This window comes from Triticum urartu, chromosome 7A (genome assembly GCF_056163025.1).
Source record: "Triticum urartu cultivar PI428250 chromosome 7A, HENAU_Tu73, whole genome shotgun sequence".
Lineage (NCBI taxonomy): Eukaryota > Viridiplantae > Streptophyta > Magnoliopsida > Poales > Poaceae > Triticum > Triticum urartu.
The window spans coordinates 9,628,506-9,650,168 of NC_141879.1; the positions used below are offsets into that span (position 1 = coordinate 9,628,506).

Genomic DNA, 21,663 nt, shown 5'->3' on the forward strand with positions numbered 1-21,663 from the left:
AAGTCATACAAGCATCATATTACAAGCCAGGGGCCTTGAGGGCTCAAATACAAGAGCTTGCTCGTAGACGAGTCAGCAGAAGCAACAATATCTGAGTACAGACATAAGTTAAACAAGTTTGCCTTAAGAAGGCTAGCACAAACTGGGATACAGATCGAAAGAGGCGCAGGCCTCCTGCCTGGGATCCTCCTAACTACTCCTGGTCGTCGTCAGCGGGCAGCACGTAGTAGTAGGCACCTCCGGTGTAGTAGGAGTCGTCGTCGACGGTGGCGTCTGGATCCTGGGCTCCAACATCTGGTTGCAACAACCAGGTAGAAGGGATAGAGGGAAAAGAAGGAGAAGAAACCGTGAGTACTCATCCAAAGTACTCGCAAGCAAGGAGCTACACTACATAAGCATGGGTATATGTGTAAAGGCCATATCGGTGGACTGAACTGCAGAATGCCAGAATAAGAGGGGGATAGCTAATCATGTCGAAGACTACGCTTCTGGCAGCCTCCGTCTTGCAGCATGTAGAAGAGAGTAGACTGAAGTCCTCCAAGTAGCATCGCATAGCATAACCCTAACCGATGATCCTCCCCTCATCGCCCTGTGAGAGAGCGACCACCGGTTGTATCTGGCACTTGGAAGGGTGCGTTTTATTAAGTATCCGGTTCTAGTTGTCATAAGGTTAAGGTACAACTCCAGGTCGTCCTGTTACCGAAGATCACGGCTATTCGAATAGATTAACTTCCCTGCAGGGGTGCACCACATAACCCAACACGCTCGATCCCATTTGGCCGGACACACTTTTCTGGTCATGCCCGGCCTCGGAAGATCAACACGTCGCAGCCCTACCTAGACACAACAGAGAGGTCAGCACGCCGGTCTAAATCCTATGGCGCAGGGGTCTGGGCCCATCGCCCTTTGCACACCTGCACGTTGCGAACGCGACCGGAAGCAGAACTAGCCCCCTTAATACAAGAGCAGGCTTACGGTCCAATCCGGCGCGCGCCACTCAGTCGCTGACGTCACGAAGGCTTCGGCTGATACCACGACGTCGAGTGCCCATAACTGTCCCCGCGTAGATGGTTAGTGTGTATAGGCCAGTAGCCAGACTCAGATCAAATACCAAGATCTCGTTAAACGTGTTTTGAAATAACCGCGAACGCCGACCAGGGCCAGGCCCACCTCTCTCCTAGGTGGTCTCAACCTGCACTGTCGCTCCGCCACAAAGATCCACCCAGAGGGCCGTCGGGACAAAGGTACTTTCAGCCCCCAATCCGTGAATCACTCGTGGGTACTCCTCGAGCCATCCCGACTTTAGTCATCACATGTATCATGTATAAAGTGTAGGTATATACCCGTGATCAACTCCCGAGTGATCACGGCCTGATAGTATAGCATGGCAGACGGACAAGAATGTATGGCCACTGATGATAAACTAGCATCCTATACTAAGCATTTAGGATTGCAGGTAAGGTATCAACAGTTGTAGCAACAATGACAGGTTATGCATCAGGATAGGATTAACGGAAAGCAATAACATGCTACACTACTCTAATGCAAGCAGTATAGAGAGTAGAGTAGGCGATATCTGGTGATCAAGGGGGGGGGGCTTGCCTGGTTGCTCTGGCAAGAGAGAGGGGTCGTCAACTCCGTAGTCGTACTGGGTAGCAGCGGCGTCGGTCTCGGTGTCTAGCGAGAGAAGAGGGGGACGAAACAATAAATATTAAGCAAACAGATGCATAGCGTTGCATGACATGATAAGTATCGGTGCTAGCGGTGCCCTAACGAGGTATGAGGTGATACCGGTGAAGGGGGATAACATTCGAGAAAGTATCCCCGGTGTTTCGCGTTTTTGGACACAGGAGCTGGAGGGGGATAGTTGTGAGTTTGACATGTTAGGGGTGCGTGGCGGACGAACGGGCTGCGTGTCCGGGTTCGTCTTGTCGTTCTGAGCAACTTTCATGTACAAAGTTTTTCCATCCGAGCTACGGATTATTTTATATTAATTTTTGAAGTTTTACTAATACTCTGGAATTAATTTAATTAACTAAATTCGAATTATCCAAAACAGTGGCCTGTGATGTCAGCATGACATCATCCAGGCATCAGCGGTCAACCTCAGATAGTCCAGGTCAACCTCAGATCTGGATGACTCTAAGTCTCGATCTAGATACATATTGAAAGTGGGAGCAATTAGCTAGAGTAGCTCCGGGCAGAGCATTGTAGACATAGAATTCGCAAAATACTTACGGATCTGTATGTGACAGACCCGTTGACTAAAATTATCTCACAAGCAAAACATGATCACACCTTAGTACTCTTTGGGTGTTAATCACATAGATATGTGAACTAGATTACTGACTCTAGTAAACCCTTTGAGTGTTGGTCACATGACGATGTGAACTATGGTTGATAATCACATGGTGATGTGAACTATTGCTGTTAAATCACATGGCAATGTGAACTGGATTATTGACTCTAGTGCAAGTGGGAGACTGAAGGAAATATGCCCTAGAGGCAATAATAAAGTTATTATTTATTTCCTTATTTCATGATAAATGTTTACAATTCATGCTAGAATTGTATTAACCGGAAACATAATACATGTGTGAATACATAGACAAACAGAGTGTCACTAGTATGCCTCTACTTGACTAGCTCGTTAATCGAAGATGGTTATGTTTCCTAACCATAAACAAAAGATTTGTTATTTGATTAACGAGGTCACATCATTAGTTGAATGATCTGATTGACATTACCCATTCCATTAGCTTAGCATCCGATCATTTAGTATGTTGCTATTGCTTTCTTCATGACTTATACATGTTCCTATGACTATGAGATTATGCAACTCCCGTTTGCCGGAGGAACACTTTGTGTGCTACCAAACATCACAACGTAACTGGGTGATTATAAAGGAGCTCTACAAGTGTCTCCAAAGGTACATGTTGGGTTGGCGTATTTCGAGATTAGGATTTGTCACTCCGATTGTCGGAGAGGTATCTCTGGGCCCTCTCGGTAATGCACATCACATAAGCCTTGCAAGCATTACAACTAATATGTTAGTTGTGAGATGATGTATTACGGAACGAGTAAAGAGACTTGCCGGTAACGAGATTGAACTAGGTATTGGATACCGACGATCGAATCTCGGGCAAGTAACATACCGATGACAAAGGGAACAACGTATGATGTTATGCGGTCTGACCGATAAAGATCTTCGTAGAATATGTAGGAGCCAATATGGGCATCCAGGTCCGGCTATTGGTTATTGACCGGAGACGTGTCTCGGTCATGTCTACATTGTTCTCGAACCGTAGGGTCCGCACGCTTAAGGTTTCGATGACAGTTATATTATGAGTTTATGAGTTTTGATGTACCGAAGGAGTTTGGAGTCCTGGATGAGATCAGGGACATGACGAGGAGTCTCGAAATGGTCGAGACATAAAGATCGATATATTGGACGACTATATTCGGACATCGGAAAGGTTCCGAGTGATTCGGGTATTTTTCGGAGTACCGGGTAGTTACGGGAGAAGCAATGGGCCTTGATGGGCTTTAGTGGGAAGATGAGAAAGGGTCAAGGGGCTGCTGCGCCCCCCCTCCCCTCTGGTCCGAATTGGACTAGGGAAAAGGGGGTCGGCCGCCTTTCCTCTCCTCCACTTCCTTCTCCCTTCCTCCCCTCTTGGTGGACTCCTACTAGGACTTGGAGTCCTAGTAGGACTCCACATCCTGGCCGCACCAAGCCTTGGCCGGCCTCCTCCTCCTCCATCCTTTATATACTGAGGCAGGGGGCACCCCATAGACACACAAGTTGATCTTCGTGATCGTTCCTTAGCCGTGTGCGGTGCATCCCTCCACCATATTCCACCTCGGTCATATCGTTGCAGTGCTTAGGCGAAGCCATGCGCTGGTAGAACATCATCATCGTCACCACGCCGTCGTGCTGACGGAACTCTTCCCCGACGCTTTGCTGGATCGAAGCCCGGGGAATGTCATCGAGCTGTACGTGTGCTAAGAACTCGGAGGTGCCGGAGTAACGGTGCTTGGATCGGTCGGATCGGGAAGACGTACGACTACTTCCTCTACATTGTGTCTACGCTTCCGTTGTCGAGCTACAAGGGTACGTAGATCATACTCTCCCCTCTCGTTGCTATGCATCACCATGATCTTGCGTGTGCGTAGGAAAATTTTGAAATTACTACGAAACCCAACATTCCACCTAAGCATGATATCAATGAGTCTCTCAAGGCCATGAGAATTTCCATTGATGAGTGCAAAGAAAGAACCGCTAGGATGCGTGCTAAAAAAGATTGCTTTGTAAAAGCGTGTTCTTCTAGTTTTTATGATAATAAGGATGAAGATCTAAAAGTAATTGATGTGTCTTCTATTAAATATTTGTTTTGCAATATGAATCTTGATAATGATGGGACTGGAGATGAGTCAACTTTAGTTAAAAGGCATCCCAATGATTCGGAGTTATTAGATCTTGATCCAAAAATTTGTAAAAGTGGGATTGAAGACGTCAAAACTTTACATAGTAATGAACCCACTATTTTGGATTTCAAGGAATTTAATTATGATAATTGTTATTTAATAGATTGTATTTCCTTGTTGCAATCCGTGCTAAATTCTCCGCATGCTTATAGTCAAATTAAAGCTTTTACTAAACATATCGTTGATGCTTTAATGCAATCTTATGAAGAAAAGCTTGAATTGGAAGTTTCTATCCCTAGAAAACTTTATGATGAGTGGGAACCTACTATTAAAATTAAAATTAAAGATCATGAATGCTATGCTTTGTGTGATTTGGGTGCTAGTGTTTCCACAATTCCAAAAACTTTGTGTGATATGTTAGGTTTCCATGAATTTGATGATTGTTCTTTTAACTTGCACCTTGCGGATTCCACCATTAAGAAACCTATGGTAAGAATTAATGATGTTCTTATTGTTACAAATGGGAATTATGTGCCCGTAGATTTTATTGTTCTTGATATAGATTGCAATCCTTCATGTCCTATTATTCTTGGTAGACTTTTCCTTAGAACGATTGGTGCAATTATTGATATTAAAGAAGGGAATATTAGATTCCATTTTCCGTTCAGGAAAGGCATGGAACACTACCCTAGAAAGAAAATAAAATTACCTTATGAGTCTATTCCGAGAGCCACTTATGGATTGCATGCCAAAGATGATAATACCTAGATCTATGCTTGCCTTTTTGCCTAGCTAGGGGCGTTAGACGATAGCGCTTTTTGGGAGGCAACCTAATTTTATTTTCGTTTCTTGCTTTTTGGTTCTGTTTACTAATAAATAATCCATCTAGCATCTGTTTAGATGTGGTTTTATGTTTTAATTAGTGTTTGTGCCAAGTAGAACCTTTGGGAAGACTTGAGTGAAGTTTATATGATCTTGCTGTAAAAAACAGAAACTTTAGCGCTTACAATATTAGCTTCAACTTTTTACTGGAGAGTGCTTTTAAGTTGATTATTTTTGCAGATTATTAATAGACACATTACTCACGTACAGAAATTTATTTTGGAATTTTTGGAGTTCCAGAAGTATACGATTGATACAGATTACTACAGACTGTTTTGTTTTTGGCAGATTCTGTTTTTCGTGTGTTGTTTGGTTATTTTGATGAATCTATGGCTAGTATCGGAGGTTATGAACCATAGAGAAGTTGGAATACAGTAGGTTTAACACCAATATAAATAAAGAATGAGTTCATTACAGTACCTTGAAGTGGTGTTTTGTTTTCTTTCGCTAACGGAGCTCATGAGATTTTCTGTTAAGTTTTGTGTTGTGAAGTTTTCAAGTTTTGGGTAAAGATTTGATGGATTATGGAACAAGGAGTGGCAAGATCCTAAGTTTGGGGATGACCATAGCACCCCAAGGTAAAATTTAAGGACAAACAAAAGCCTAAGCTTGGGGATGCCCCAGAAGGCATCCCCTCTTTCGTCTTCATCCATTGGTAACTTTACTTGGAGCTATATTTTTATTCACCACATGATATGCGTTTTGCTTGGAGCGTCTTGTATGATTTGAGTCTTTGCTTTTTAGTTCACCACAATCATCCTTGATGTACACACCTTTTGGGAGAGACACACATGAATCGTAATTTATTAGAATACTCTATGTGCTGCACTTATATCTTTTGAGCTAAACAGTTTTGCTCTAGTTCTCAACTTATATCTTTTAGAGCACGGTGGGGGCTTTATTTTATAGAAATTATTGATCTCTCATGATTCACTTATATTATTTTGAGAGTATTTTAGAACAGCATGGTAGTTTGCTTTGGCTATAAAATTAGTCCTAATATGAACATCCAAGATGGGTATAATAAAAAGTATCATATATAGTGCCTTGAATACTATGAGAAGTTTGATACTTGATGATTGTTTTGAGATATGGAGATAGTGATATTAGAGTCATGCTAGTTGAGTAGTTATGAATTTGAGAAATACTTGTTCTAAAGTTTGTGATTCCCGTAGCATGCACGTATGGTGAACCGTTATGTGATGAAGATAGAGCATAGCCACACTATATGATTTTGTAGGGATAACTTTCTTTGGCCATGATATTTTGAGAAGACATGATTGCTTTGTTAGTATGCTTGAAGTATTATTATTTTTATGTCAATATTAGACTTTTATATTGAATCTTTCGGATCTGAACATTCATGCCACAATAAAGAAAATTACATTGAGAAATATGCTAGGTAGCATTCCACATCAAAAATTCTATTTTTATCATTTACCTACTCGAAGATGAGCAGGAATTAAGCTTGGGGATGCTTGATACGTCTCCAACATATCTATAATTTTTTATTGTTCCATGCTATTATATTATCCATTTTGGATGTTTAATGGGATTTACTATACACTTTTTTATTATTTTTGGGACTAACCTATTAACCCAAGGCCCAGTGGAAATTGCTGTTTTTTTGCCTATTTCAGTGGTTCGCAGAAAAGGAATATCAAACGGAGTCCAAACGGATTGAAACATCCGGGAGCGTGATTTTTGGAACAAACGTGATCTAGAGGACTTGGAGTGGATGTCAAGAAATCATCGAGGAGGCCATGAGGCAGGGAGGCGCGCCCCCCACCCTCGTGGGCCCCTCGTGGCTCCACCGACCTACTTCTTCCTCCTATATATATACCCGTGTACCCCGAAACCAACCAGGGGCACCACGAAAACCTATTTCCACCGCCGCAACCTTCTGTATCTGTGAGATCCCATCTTGGTGCCTCTTTCGGCGCTCCGCCGGAGGGGGAGTCGATCACGGGGGGCTTCTACATCAACACCATAGCCTCTCCGATGATGTGTGAGTAGTTTACCACAGACCTTCGGGTCCATAGTTATTAGCTAGATGGATCCTTCTCTCTCTTTGGATCTCAATACAAAGTTCTCCTCGATCTTCTTGGAGATCTATTCGATGTAACTCTTTTTGCGGTGTGTTTGTCGAGATCCGATGGATTGTGGGTTTATGATCAAGATTATCTATGAACAATATTTGAATCTTCTCTGAATTCTTTTATGTATGATTGGTTATCTTTGCAAGTCTCTTCGAATTATCAGTTTGGTTTGGCCTACTAGATTGATCTTTCTTGCAATGGGGGAAGTGCTTAGCTTTGGGTTCAATCTTGCGTTGCTCGATCCCAGTGACAGAAGGGGAAACGACACATATTGTATTGTTGCCATCGAGGATAAAAAGATGGGGTTTATATCATATTGCTTGAGTTTATCCCTCTACATCATTTTATCTTACCTAATGCGTTACTCTGTTCTTATGAACTTAATACTTTAGATGCATGCTGGATAGCGGCCGATGTGTGGAGTAATAGTAGTAGATGCAGGCAGGAGTCGGTCTACTTGTCACGGACGTGATGCCTATATACATGATCATGCCTAGATATTCTCATAATTATGCACTTTTCTATTAATTGCTTGACAGTAATTCGTTCACCCACTATAATATTTATGCTATCTTGAGAGAAGTCACTAGTGAAACCTATGGCCCCCGGGTCTATTTTCCATCATATAAGTTTTCCATCTATTTTTACTTTGCAATCTTTACTTTCAGTTTTTACATAAAAATACCAAAAATATTATCATCTCTATCAGATCTCACTTTTGCAAGTGGTCGTGAAGGGATTGACAACTCCTTGATCATGTTGGTTGCAAGGTTCATATTTGTTTGCGCAGGTATGAGGGACTTGCGTGTGGCCTCCTACTGGATTGATACCTTGGTTCTCAAAAATTGACAGAAATACTTACGCTACTTTGCTGCATCACCCTTTTCTCTTCAAGGGAAAAACCAACGCATGCTCAAGAGGTAGCATCCGCGTCAGTATTTTCCCCAAAGAGGAAGGATGATGCCGTACAACTTCGGTAGGTATTTCCCTCAGTTATGAAACCATGGTTATTGAACCAGTAGGAGAACCAAGCAACACTACGGAAATGGTACCTGCATACAAATAACAAAAACTTGCAACCCGACGCGTATAAGGGGTTGTCAATCCCTTTACAGTAAACGGCGTCAGATCTGTGCAAGTTGATGGATAAATATTGTGATAGATTGGATAAATAGATCTCAAATAAAAGATGTGAATAAAAAGTACAGCAAGATATTTTTGGATTTTTGGAATAATATATCTGACAACAAAAGCAAGTAAAATAGATCTCAAGGCAAATATGATAAAGGATAGACCCGGGGGCTATCGATTTCACTAGTGGCTTCTCTCGAGAAAATAGCAACACGGTGGGTAAACAAATTACTGTTGGGCAGTTGATAGAACTTCAAATAATTATGACGATATCCAGGAAATGATCATCATATAGGCATCACATCCAAGATTAGTAGACCGACTCCTACCTGCATATACTACTATTACTCCACACATCGACCGCTATCCAACATGCATCTAGTGTATTAAGTTCATGAAAAGATGGAGTAATGGAATAAGAACGATGAAATGATATAGAGAAGATCTATTCATGTAGGAATAGACCCCATCTTGTTATCCTTAATGGCAACGATCAATACATGTCTTGTTGCCCCTTCTATCACTGGGAAAGAACACCGCACGACCGAACCCATCACAAAGCACCTCTTCCCATGGCAAGAAAAATCGATCTAGTTGCCCTAACTAAACCAAAGATTCATAAATACGAGGCTATAAGTAATCATGCATATAAGAGATCAAAGAACTCAAATAACTTTCATGGATAAAATGATCTGATCATAAACTCAAAGTTCATCGGATCCCAACAAACACACCCAAAAAGAGTTGCATCAAATAGATCTCCAAGAGACCATTGTATTGAGAGTCATAAGAGAGATAGGAAGCCATCTAGTTACTGACTATGGACCTGTAGATCTACAATGAACTACTCACGCATCATCAGAGAGGCACCAATGAGGATGATGAACCCCTCCGTGATGGTGTCTAGATTGGTTCTGGTGTTTGTAGAACTTGCGGTGGTTGGAAGTGTGTTTCGTCAACTCCCCTAGGGTTTTTGAATTTTTTGGGAATTTATAGAGCGAAGAGGCGCTGTGGGGGGCACTGAGGTGGGCACAACCCACCAGGCGCGCTTGGGCCCTGATGACCCACAAGTACATTGGATCAATTGTATCCTTTTCGATAAGTAAGAGTGTCGAACCCAACGAGGAGCAGAAGGAAATGACAAGCGGTTTTCAGTAAGGTAATGTCTGCAAGTGCTGAAATTGTAAGTAACAAAGTAGTTTGATAGCAAGATAATTTGTAACGAGCAAGTAACGATAATAGTAGCAAAAGTGCAGCAAGGTAGCCCAATCCTCTTGAGGCAAAGGGCATGCCAAAATGGTCTCTTATAATAAGCAAAGCGTTCTTAAGGGTACACGGGAATTTCTCTAGTCACTTTCATCATGTTGATTCGATTCATGTTCGCAACTTTGATAATTTAATATGTGGGTGGACAGTGCTTAGGTGTTGTTCTTACTTGAGCAAACCTCATACCTATGATTAACCCCCTCGCAAGCATCCGCAACTACGAGAAAGTATTAAGAATAAATTCTAACTATAGCATTAAACTTTTGGATCCAATCGGTCCCTTACGGAATAGCGCATAAACTAGGGTTTAAGCTTCTGTCACTCTCTCAACCCATCATCTAATAACTACTCCACAATACATTCCCTTAGGCCCAAATATGGTGAAGTGTCATGTAGTCGACGTTCACATGACACCACTAAGGGAATCACAACATACATACTATCAAAATATCGAACACATATCAAGTTCACATGATTACTTGCAACAAGATTTCTCCGGTGACCACAAGAACAAAAGTAACTACTCACAAATGATAATCATGCTCAAGATAAAAGGGGTATTAAATAGCATATTGGATCTGAACATATAATCTTCCACCAAATAAACCATATAGTAATCAACTACAAGATGTAATCAACACTACTAGTCAGCCTCAAGCACCAATCTATAGTTCCGGTATACAGATTGAACATAAGAGATGAACTAGGGTTTTGGAGGAGATGGTGCTGTTAAAGATGTTGATGGAGATTTCCCTCCCCAAGATGGGAGAGTTGTTGGTGATGATGATGACGATGATTTCCCCCTCTGGGAGGGAAGTTCCCCCGGCGGAATCGCTCCGCCGAAGGGCAAAAGTGCTCCTGCCCAAGTTTCGCCTCGAGATGGCGGCGCTCCATCCCGAAAGTCTTCCCCTTATTTCTTCTAGGTCAAAATGACTTATATACCAGAAGAGGGGCACCGGAGGTGGGCTGGGCTGAGCACAACCCACCAGGGCACGCCTGGCCCCCTGGTGTCTTGTGCTCACCAGGTGGCCCCCCTCCGGTGGTTATTTGCTCCAACATTTCTTATTTATTCCATAGAAAATCCTCGTGAAGTTTTAGCTTATATGGAGTTGGGCAGAACAGGTAGCCTGACATAGCTTTTTCAGGTCCAGATTTCCAGCTGCCGGAATTCTCCCTCTTTGTGTGTACCTTGCATATTATGAGAGCAAAGGCATTAGAATTACTCCAAAAAGCATTATTATGCATAAAAACATTATAAATAACACTAGGTAAACATGATGCAAAATGGACGTATCAACTCCCCAAAGCTTAGACCACGCTTGTCCTCAAGCAAAAACCAAAATCGAAAAACATGTCCACATGCTTAGAGAGAGAGGTGTCGATAATGTCAAAATACTGATATAGAAGCATCATGTGAATTATTATAACAACAAAAACTTTAACATAAAATTTTTATCATAGACTTCTCATGAATAAGTAACAATTCATCACAACGTCAAAGTATAAAGCATAAACTCTATTAGAAACCAACAAACTATTTCTCAGTCAACTTTGCAACTACAATTCATCATCTTTACAGGAAGGGTCACGTAGCGGAGCCTTTAGGCAATTCCACATACTCAACCATCATATACTCTTCTATGATTGCTAACACTCACCGCATACACATGAGCAAAAAATTTCAACTGGACACATAGAAAGATAGGGGCTTAAAATTTTGCCTCCCAACGTATTCAGCTCAAGGGTGATGTCAACAATAATAACTCATGCTACCCATATTTAACTGGACATATGTGCCTAGATCTTTTCTCACTGCATGATGCTTGACGAAGGAGAAAAATAAAAAGGAATAGAGAGAAAAATTTGACTTGCATAAAAGTAAATACATAAAAGTAAAGGATGGGCCTTCGGAGAGGGAAGCAGAGGTTTCCATGCGCTTATTTGTTTGTATGCTCAACCCCTTAGTGCAAAAGAATGTCACGCCCCTTATGATAGCAACCTTTATTATGCAGTCTGTCGCTTTTATTCGTTGCTATCACAATGTCGTACAACTCTCAATTTTTTCTTTTACACTAAATGATCTAACACTTTTAGAAGCAATTTTTATTGCCTTATTGCACCGATAACAACTTACTTGAAGGATCTTACTAAATCCTTAGGTAGGTATGGTGGACTCTTGAAAATAATATTTGGGTTTAAGGGTTTTTGGATGCACAAGTAGTATCTCTATTTAGTGCGGAATTTTCGGCTAGCAAAGATGGGGGGCAAGCACCACATGTTGAAGGATCTATAACAATATAACTTTTATGTGAATATGAAAAAGCATAAATCATTATGTTGTCTGCCTTGTCCAACGTCAATAATTTTGGCTTTTAATATTTTGATGGGGGATCACAATCAAAAAAGATTTCCAGGTTAGTGTATTTGCATGTGAATCTTCTCTTCCCTTATTAATTTTTTCATGAGTTGCATCATTAACCAATGCTATGTTTGTCAATCTCTAATGAAATTTTCTACTTATACTTTTCCCTATGTGGTGTCATTACCTACCATAAGATTAGCATATGATTTTTTTCATTTATTTCCTTTCTTTTTATTGAAACATGAAAGTAAAAACTAAAACTAAACTTTATTATGTATCATGCACACGATTACAAGGATAGATCACTGAGCAAACTCTCGAAAAGAAAGGATCAAACTAAACTTTTATTCATCTAAAGCAAAAGATAACTAATGATAGAACTAAAATAAGTAAAGGCAAAAGATAATGGGGGTGATACGATACCGTGTCACCTCCCCCAAGCTTGACGGACCAAGGGGAGTGCCCGTACCCGATACTCAATTTCTTTTTGGTGATGAAGAAGAAGGTGGTGGTGATGAAGTGGTAACGATCTTGTCCTCGGGTTTCCAAGGCAGAGAGCCACCATCATAAGAGGAGGAATGAGTCTCACGGGTCCTGCAACTGGCAGCCAAACTCATACCTTTAAACCTCGCAACGTATTCAAAGACTTGGTTTTGGAGACCGTAGATCTGGCTTTGGAGGAAGTTAATTTGCTCATTGAGGGTGAAGACGATGTCCTTCATGGACTTGCCATCCACCTTGAGATCACGGATAAGGTCCGTGATCATGAGGTGATTGGCATTGAGTCCACGCTCCACCAGCCTGGTCTCCAAGGTTTCCGTCCCCTTGGGGCCTTGCACATCACGGATGTTAAGCACCCCCTCATGCATCTGGATGGCCTGAGGGTGCTGCACCATTTCCCGCAAATATGGGTTAATGACGTTCTTGAAGAACTTGTCCTTGGAGGAGCTTGAAGCGGCCATGGTAGATGGCTGTTAGAAAACAACAAGGAAGAAGATTTCTCCGCGATACGGTGGTCAATAGGTTCTTGGGGTATATAGAGATTTTTTATCTTGGGAAACAAGCAAAAAGAAGAAGAAATGGAGTCCGGAAGGTACCCGAGGTTGGCACAACCCACCTGGGTGCGCCTGGCTGCTAGGCGCGCCCTGGTGTCTTGTGCCCGCCAGGGTGACCTTCCTGGTTGTTTCTTATTTTCCTAATTTTTGTTATATTTCAAAATGAACAGAAAATATTTTTGTAGATTTTTGGAGTCCGTTTACTTATCGTGTCACGTACCTCCTTTTTTTCATGATTCTGGAGTGTTCCGGAAAGTCTCTTTTATGTGTTCTTCCAGTGTCATAGTTTGGACGTCATAGTTTGGACATGACCTAAGATATAATGCTTTATTCTTTGCCCATTAACAACCTTTGGGTTAGTACCTTCGACATTATTTATTTTAATAGCTCCGGATCGATAAACCTCCTCGATAACATAGGGTCCTGCCATTTGGAGTGGAGTTTTCCTGCAAAGAATCTGAAACGAGAGTTGTGCAATAGAACATATTCTCCAACCGTGAACTCATGCTTTTGGATTCTTTTATCATGTCATCTTTTAACTTTTTTTTTAAATAATTTGGCATTTTCATAAGTTTGGATTCTTCATTCATCTAAAGAGCTAATATCAAATAACCTCTTTTCACCGGCAAGTTTGAAATCATAGTTGAGTTCTTTAATTTTCCAATAAACTTTATGTTATAACTCAAAAGGCAAATTGATATACGTACAAACAACCAAATAATTAATATAGTCATAAAATTTCGTTCGTATATACACAACAATGTATTTTCTCTCTATCTAGACGGATCTAAGACGACTAATATGGATCAAAGGGAGATGACTATCGATAACATGACAGTACTACGCTAGTATCGGAAAAGACGCCACATGAGCCGATAGAAGGGCTCGTGAAACAGCCAGCGGTCGGACTGGAGCAGGTCGTCCACCAGCCTGCGCCCCTCCGGGTTGCTGTGGAGCCACTCCGCCACCAGAGCCACCCAGACAAGGACGAGCCAGAGCACAGGGACGAGGGACACAAGCGCTAGCAGGCTCGCGGCGAGGTACAGCAGGCTGCCGGCGAGGTCTTGCAGCGCGGCCCATAGCGTGTGTTGGAGTTGTGTCGAATATAGTGTACGAGGTAGATTACAGTTGGACTTGTAGTTGTATTGTGTTTAGATAGGATATGGAGTCGTGTCCTAATAGGACACTTGTATCCTAGGCCTCTCATATATAGCGGGGTAGACACACGATGTAACCTATGCCAACATAATAGTACAGGCAAGCAGAGGGAGCCGGCGCCCGGGTGGCCGGTGTGCGGTATTGTGACGGTGTCACGGGGAAGAGCGCCCGTAGTCAGGCCTGGGGATGTAGCCAAGATGGTGAACCTTGTTAACAAATCCCATAGTCAGGCTTGATGTTGTGCAGTGCAGACTCGTGAGGATTTATTTTGGTTAAAAAAACAAGGAGGACGTCGTTCGTTGCGGTCAAGGGTGTTGCTCAGTGTTGTCTTGTTACTGGGGCATTGACTTGATGGCTATGACATTGGATCGATCAAGTATGTTTGCTCAAGAAGAAGAGAATAGGCTTGGAAAGTCACGTCTGGTGTAGTTGCTGTTGTACACACACAAGAAGGCTTAGGCCTCGTTTGGTAGCGAAGTATTTTCTAAGCATTTTGAGAATACTGTAGTTTTTGAGATTACCACAGTTTTATTTACAACGAGCTGTTTGTTTGCCCCTAATAACTGTTGTTTTAATATTGTAGCATTTGGCAAACTGTAGTTTTTTCTCTGTTTAATAAAAAAAGCCCCCGACCTGTTTTTTAAAAACAGAGCGGCAAAAAGAAGGGAGTCCCCTCGTTATCCTTCCCCGCTCCTCGCTCTGGCTCGTTCTCACGCCGCCGCCGCCGCCGCCCTTTCGTCTTCCATCGGCGGCCATGGGGAAACAAAGAGATGGAGATGGAGAGACGAAAGGTGATTACTCTGCCCTCCATCCTCCCTCATCGCTCCTTCCCGCCTCTCCCCGCCAACCGCCGGCTCCTTCCTCTGCACGGCCGTGCCGTTCTCCACTGTGCATGCCGCTGGTATCTGCGGACGGCGCCGCGACACACAATCTCCTCGATGCCGTCCGAACTTGCTGACGAGAAGGCCGTCCTCGATTAAGGGGCAGCGTAGATTCTCCTTGGATAGATTGAGAAGCAAGATTTAGTGGCTTGGCTAGACGCAACCTAGATGATCTTAGCTTGGTGATAGCTTTATGTAGTAGCCCGAAATATGGCGTAAGACAGTCTGCATTGCTGCGATTTTCAGAAATATGTGTGTTACAGAAGCATTGGCTATCTAGGTCGGCTTATATCTGAAGCCAAAAGAAAGTAGACAGCCAAGCTGCTGCTTGGTCGGCTTATATCAGGCTGCGATTTCAGAAATATGTATGTTACAGAGGCTTTGGCTATCTAAGTTGATGCTTGGTTACCAGCTTACAAATTTTGACAGCCAATCAGGCTGTGGAAGTGTAAATAGACTGTGTAAGACAAGTAGTAGAACCCCAATCTCGCTGCTGAAATGCACAACAGTCATACCATAGCGATTTTGTTGTTTTTCATTCAGACAATTCAGATTCCAATATACCTATTCGAACCTGATTCTCAAAAAAGACAAACCACACCTGGTACTTTTAGCAAGGGTAGGGGCTAGAGGTGACAGTTCATTAATTTGTAGCATGCATTTTGTAGCTAGCGTGGTTTCGGCCCACCCATAACAATTTTGTTCTATCATTAGCAGTTGCTCACTACAGATTTTTGCCTAGCTCCACGACAGCCTACAAGCCTGCGTACATTAGGATATAGTATTTTGTTTTGTCAATGTAATCCATGGTGTGGCGTCATGCACGAGATATTAGGATTTACTGAAGTTGATTTGTTTTAACCAAATATTTATGATAACTATGATATTTGTTTCGTGTAATCCATGGTGTGGCCTCATGCAGGACATATTAAGATTTACTAAAGTTGATTTGTTTGAATGAGATAGTTAGGATAACTCTGATATTATTTCGAGTTGGATCCTTGTAAATTTTTCTGATGTTTGTGCTGATTTGAACGCTGATGCATTTTGCTTCCCAATTGCAGACAAGAAAAAGAGAGCATCATGGACCACTGCTCAACTAGACCTGCTCGTTTCTGTGATGAAAGAGTATGCAGATGCAGCTAGATTTCGTGGTCAGAATGGATGGACGAAAGAAGGATGGAATTCCATGACTACACGATTGAATAATCAGTTTCCAAGAGCTAATTTCATTGTTTGTCAACTAAAATTTAGAGAGCAGCGGTTGAAGAGAGAATATTTTGTTGTCAAATCTATTGTAGAGAAGAGTGGCTTCGGTTTTGATCCTAATACAAAAATGCCAACAACCATTGATGAAAAATGGGATGAATTGAGGAAAGAACAACGGAAGTGGAGATACAAAGCTTTCCCTTACTATGATGACTTGCATGCAATTTATGATGGTACGTTGGTTTCACATGTAATGAATTTAGCATATGATCTTGCTTCCTTGTAGTTTACAATGTATTCCTCTGTACCCAGGTAAAACAGCGGAGGGGAAGGGCTGTAAGAGGACAACTGATGTGGTTGAAGAGAAGTCCAGTCCGGCTACAGATTTACCACAAGGGGAAAGCTTCACACAACAAGTTCTAGATGCCGCTGGGCTTAATTCGCCTAGTCCAACATTACCAGCTCCAGGCTTTGCAGGTCATAATTACGAGTGGACTGAAGGCATATATGGTGAGGATGTTGATGTATTTCCTGGTAACAACACAGAACATGTGGAGAATAACAGTAGCCAAATTCCCACAGAAAACATGAACACACTTCCTGACCCATCACCTATGAAAAAGGCTAGGACTTCTAAAGGCAATGATGAAGGTAAGGCTTAGAGAGGAAAAGAAACAGCGATTGAAGATCTGGTTGCTGTTAGAAAAGAAGAACTTAAAACTTATGTGGATGTAAAGACAAAACAAATTGAGAGCTATACAGAAGTGAAAATGGCACAGATGGAAAAATAAGATCCTGACAAAGATCCTTATTGCATTGCCAATTGCATTTGTCAAACTTAAGACCATACCAGATCTCTCAGCAAGTGATCATCTGAAGATGATCGAGTATCTGAAAGGACAAAGAATTGACCGTGAAATCTTCATGACAGTGGAGCATGATGTTGTTCTAGAGATCCTCAAGCAAGTGCTTGGCCATCAAATTTAAAGCAATAATTCATTCTAGTTATTTTCATATGAAAAATAAAATTCTTTCATACTATATTATTGGTTTATTGGTTCATATTACTTTAGTTTTGTGTTTTTGTAAAGAAATATCACCATGGACTATACCATCACTGGTAGAAAAAGGGCCTATAGTCCCGGTTCGTAAGGGCCTTTAGTCCCGGTTCCTGAACCGGGACTAAAGTGTCGGTACTAATACCTCCCCCCTTTAGTCCCGGTTCAATCCAGAACCGGGACTAAAGGCCCTCCACGTGGGCAGTGCGCAGAGCCCAGTCAGGAGACCCTTTGGTCCCGGTTGGTGGCACCAACCGGGACCAATAGGCATCCACGCGTCAGCATTTCTGTGGCTGGGTTTTTTTTGAAAGGGGGGGGGGGGTTGGGGGTTTTGGGGGGTTAATTTAGGTGTTTCATATATTGTGTTAGCTAGCTATAATTACTAGAGAGAAGTGTCCTCTCTTATGTCCGTGCTTGGTCGACGCTACGTACTATACATACGTATAGAGAGGACTAGACACGCTGGCTAGCTAGTAAGCAAACGAAGGAAACAGAAGATCGTGATGAACATATATGCATACAGAGAGAAGTGATATCTACCACCTCTCCTTCTCCGAGAGATTGGTCGAACAACAAGTTCTCGTATATCTATCTGACACTACCAGCTATATATATACAGTAATTATCTCTTACAAATATAATCATACGGACTCAGGGTCAACATAGAATTCTCCGTCTTCAGGGATCACGTGGTCAAGAAAGAATGCCGCCAATTCCTCTTGAATTCCTCGCATGCGAGCTGGTGCTAGGAGTTCATCCCGCTTCCGAAACATCTAATTTAAAGAAGGGGGTCAATACATATATATATGAATGAATGAAACTCAACACAAATGATGGTAATAAAATAAAATTGTGAATGTTGTTATTTACGTACTGCATATTGTTTGTTAGTGTAGCACCGCTCACAGGTCGTGTGGCGGATGGACTCGCAAACATAGTATCCACAGAAATCATTCCCTTGTTCCTGCCACAACCACTTTACAAGAAATAGAGGTTAATCAAACTGATAAGCAAGAATGCCAAATGGTATTGATGAAACTAGCGCTTGAATGACTAGTAGATGCGCTTAAAATTCTACTATAGCTAGTACTTACTTTCGGGTGTCTAAATTGCAGCTCCTTCGGCAGTCCCGGAGCTTTTCTGGTGAATTTTCTCCAAACCCTCCCGGACAAAGAAAACAATTACTTGATATATCAGGAAATGAACAAAGTTGCTGATATGGTGGATAATGATCGATTTAATTTACTTCTCGAGTATTTGAGTCATGTCTGCATAGTCCTTGGGATCTTTTCGTCTTGAGTCTAAGACGGTTACTAGTCCCTGCTCAAGCTTAATATGTAGGAGAATATAGTGGAAACTGCACACGCATGCATAACTCATCAATTACATTACTATAACCTTGACTAATATATAAGGGAAACCGAATACGCACAAGACAGTAACACTCACTTGAAGTTGTAAGGAAAGACTATTATATCTTTGTTTTGATTTATTATCAACGATTGTAGCATGCTGGCCTCGGTTTCTGCGGCATGAAATTTAACCTGAGTTGCATCTATGAGATATGTGTTAATGAACCCAATATCACTGACTTGTCTTTTCTTCAATTCGATGATCTTCAATCTGCATAATATAGTGAGGATGATTATAAATACATGCAATGAAAGAGCTAAGCTATATAGAGAAACTTAATGACAGAAGTAGTACTACTTACAGACAGTAGCAGGTGACAGTTGCTTTATCGAGGGCCAATTGATTGAAGAACTGATAGAACTCCTCAAATGGAACAGGCAACAGATCAATTCCAACAAGGTCATGCTCCGGTTTAACTCTCGCATACAAAGTACTCCTCCCCCCAGAGTCTCTGCAGATTTTCAAGTACCAATAATGCAATCTTCGCATCATCGTTGATAGAGATCTTTCATCTTTGACGAGAGGCTTCCCGTACTCGTATCTTTGTATTTGCACGTCCATGGGTTCATAATGTACTTCATCGGGCAGGTAATCTGCAAGATTGCTATAACCGGGCACCATCCTCGGATCATTATCGGCGTTGTGGCTAGGCACCTTGAGCGGGGGGCATGATTGCTTCGCTTGTTCGCCGAGCTGGGCAATTTGTTTCCCAGCTCGTCGTTCTTTCAGCCTTTGATCACTGACAGTACTTCCCGACCGCTCCGCTTCGGCAAATTCCTTTCCAATAATGCGGTCATAGTTTCCTTTCGGCGAATCAGACTTCGGTGGTTTTGTCAGGGCAGCCAGAGTGCGCTTCACTTTCACCCGATCTACCTTCTCCTCCGGAGGTGGATGTTTCTTTGCTTTCACCCCTTCAAAGAATTTCTTCACTTCTTCTCGCACGATCTCGGCGTTCTCCTCCTGGGTCCTCTCGTATGGTAACTTCCCTGGAGTCTTCAGAGAAGGACCGAATCTGTATGTCCTCCCGCCTCTGGTTGTACTGCTAGACGCCGACCGAGAAGACGTAGCGGTTGTCTTCTTTACTTGCTTAAGCGGCGGAGGAGAAGGACTACGATGCGCCGGAGCAGCTGGAGCGGCGGCAGGTCTCTTCCGCCCTTGCTGACGAGGCGGAGAAGGAGGAGGCTGGCTGCTCGGGCGCGTCGGTGCAGGCGGAGAAGGAGGCGGAGTGCCGCCACGCGCCGGAGAAGGAGCCGGCCGAGGGCCCTGATCGTCACTCGCCGGAGGAGGAGGAGGCGGTGGAGGCGGAGTGCCCTAACTCGCCGGAGGAAGAGGAGGAGGCGGAGGCGTCCAGTTCGAAAGGTTGATGAGCTCCTTCCGCCATAGGCATGGAGTCTTCAAAGCAGACCCCAGCCGAGTCTCCCCTTCACCGGTAGGGTGGTCAAGCTGGAGGTCCTCAAATCCCTCCGTTATCTCATCCACCATCACCCTAGCATATCCTTCTGGAATCGGCCGGCAGTGAAAAGTTGCGCCGGGTTCAGTAGGATAAACAGAGCCAACAGCCGCCTTGACCTTCAAATTCATCCATTGCGTCATAAGGTGGCAATTTTGAGACTCCGTGATAGCATCCACGGGATAGCTGGCAGGAGCCATCAAGGCATGCTCTGGCTGAAGCAGCTCGGTGGAAGCCACGCTGCTTCTGCGCTGAGATGGCGGGGTAGCTTCGGGGGAGGCTTCGGCAGTACGTTTGCTGCGATTTGCTTCTCGTTCCTCTATCGCGTCCACCCTTGCTTGCAGCGCCTGCATTTGGGTCTGCTGTACTTTTTTCCTCCTCTCATGGGATTTGTAACCGCCTGCGTCCGGAAACCCAACCTTCCACGGAACGGAGCCTGGCGTGCCTCGTGTCCGTCCAGGGTGCTCAGGATTCCCGAGGGCCATTGTGAGCTCGTCGTTCTCTGTGTCTGGAAAGAACGTCCCTTCCTGCGCTGCTTCGATATACTGCTTAAGCTTACTGACTGATATGTCCATTTGATCGTTCGTCCAAATGCACTTCCCTGTTTCAGGGTCCAGGGTTCCGCCAGCCCCGAAGAACCAAGTCCGGCAACGGTCTGGCCAGTTATTTGTCTCTGGTTTGATCCCTTTATGAACCAGATCATTCTCACTCTTGGACCACTTAGGCCGGGCTACGAGGTAGCCACCTGACCCCGTGCAATGGTGAAGCTTCTTCTTCGCAGCATTTTGCTTGTTTGTCGCCGACATCTTCTTACTCTTTTCTGATGTCTTGTGGGCCACAAATGCGGGCCAGTGATCTCTGATCTTCTCATATCTGCCCTTGAATTCTGGTGTCTCATTTTTTTCGACAAACTTATTCAGCTCTTTCTTCCACCTCCTGAATAGTTCTGCCATCCTCTTCAGAGCAAAAGACTTGATTAATTTCTCTTTAACTGGGTTCTCTGGATTATCCTCAGGCGGTAGGGTGAAATTTGACTTCAGCTCAGTCCAAAGATCATTTTTCTGCATATCATTGACATAAGACACCTCAGGGTCTTCTGTAACTAGCTTAAACCATTGTTGGATGCTTATCGGGATCTTGTCCCTAACCAGAACCCCGCACTGAGCAACAAATGCGCTCTTTGTCCGGAGGGGTTCAATAGGTTGGCCGTCGGGCGCGATTGCTATGATCTCAAACTTTTCATCCGAGCTCAACTTTTTCTTCGGGCCTCGTCT

At 43.1% G+C, this 21,663-nt stretch overlaps 1 protein-coding gene across 1 annotated transcript; it reads left to right on the forward strand.

Annotated features, from left to right (window-relative positions):
- The first annotated feature begins 15,132 nt into the window (after positions 1 to 15,132).
- Positions 15,133 to 17,455, forward strand: LOC147956854 (uncharacterized). The gene is made up of 4 exons (XM_087531491.1): positions 15,133 to 15,169; positions 16,324 to 16,701; positions 16,781 to 17,119; positions 17,322 to 17,455. The coding sequence occupies exons 1-4, from the start codon at positions 15,133 to 15,135 to the stop codon at positions 17,453 to 17,455; spliced, it is 888 nt and encodes a 295-aa protein (XP_087387617.1).
- Positions 17,456 to 21,663: the final 4,208 nt, after the last annotated feature.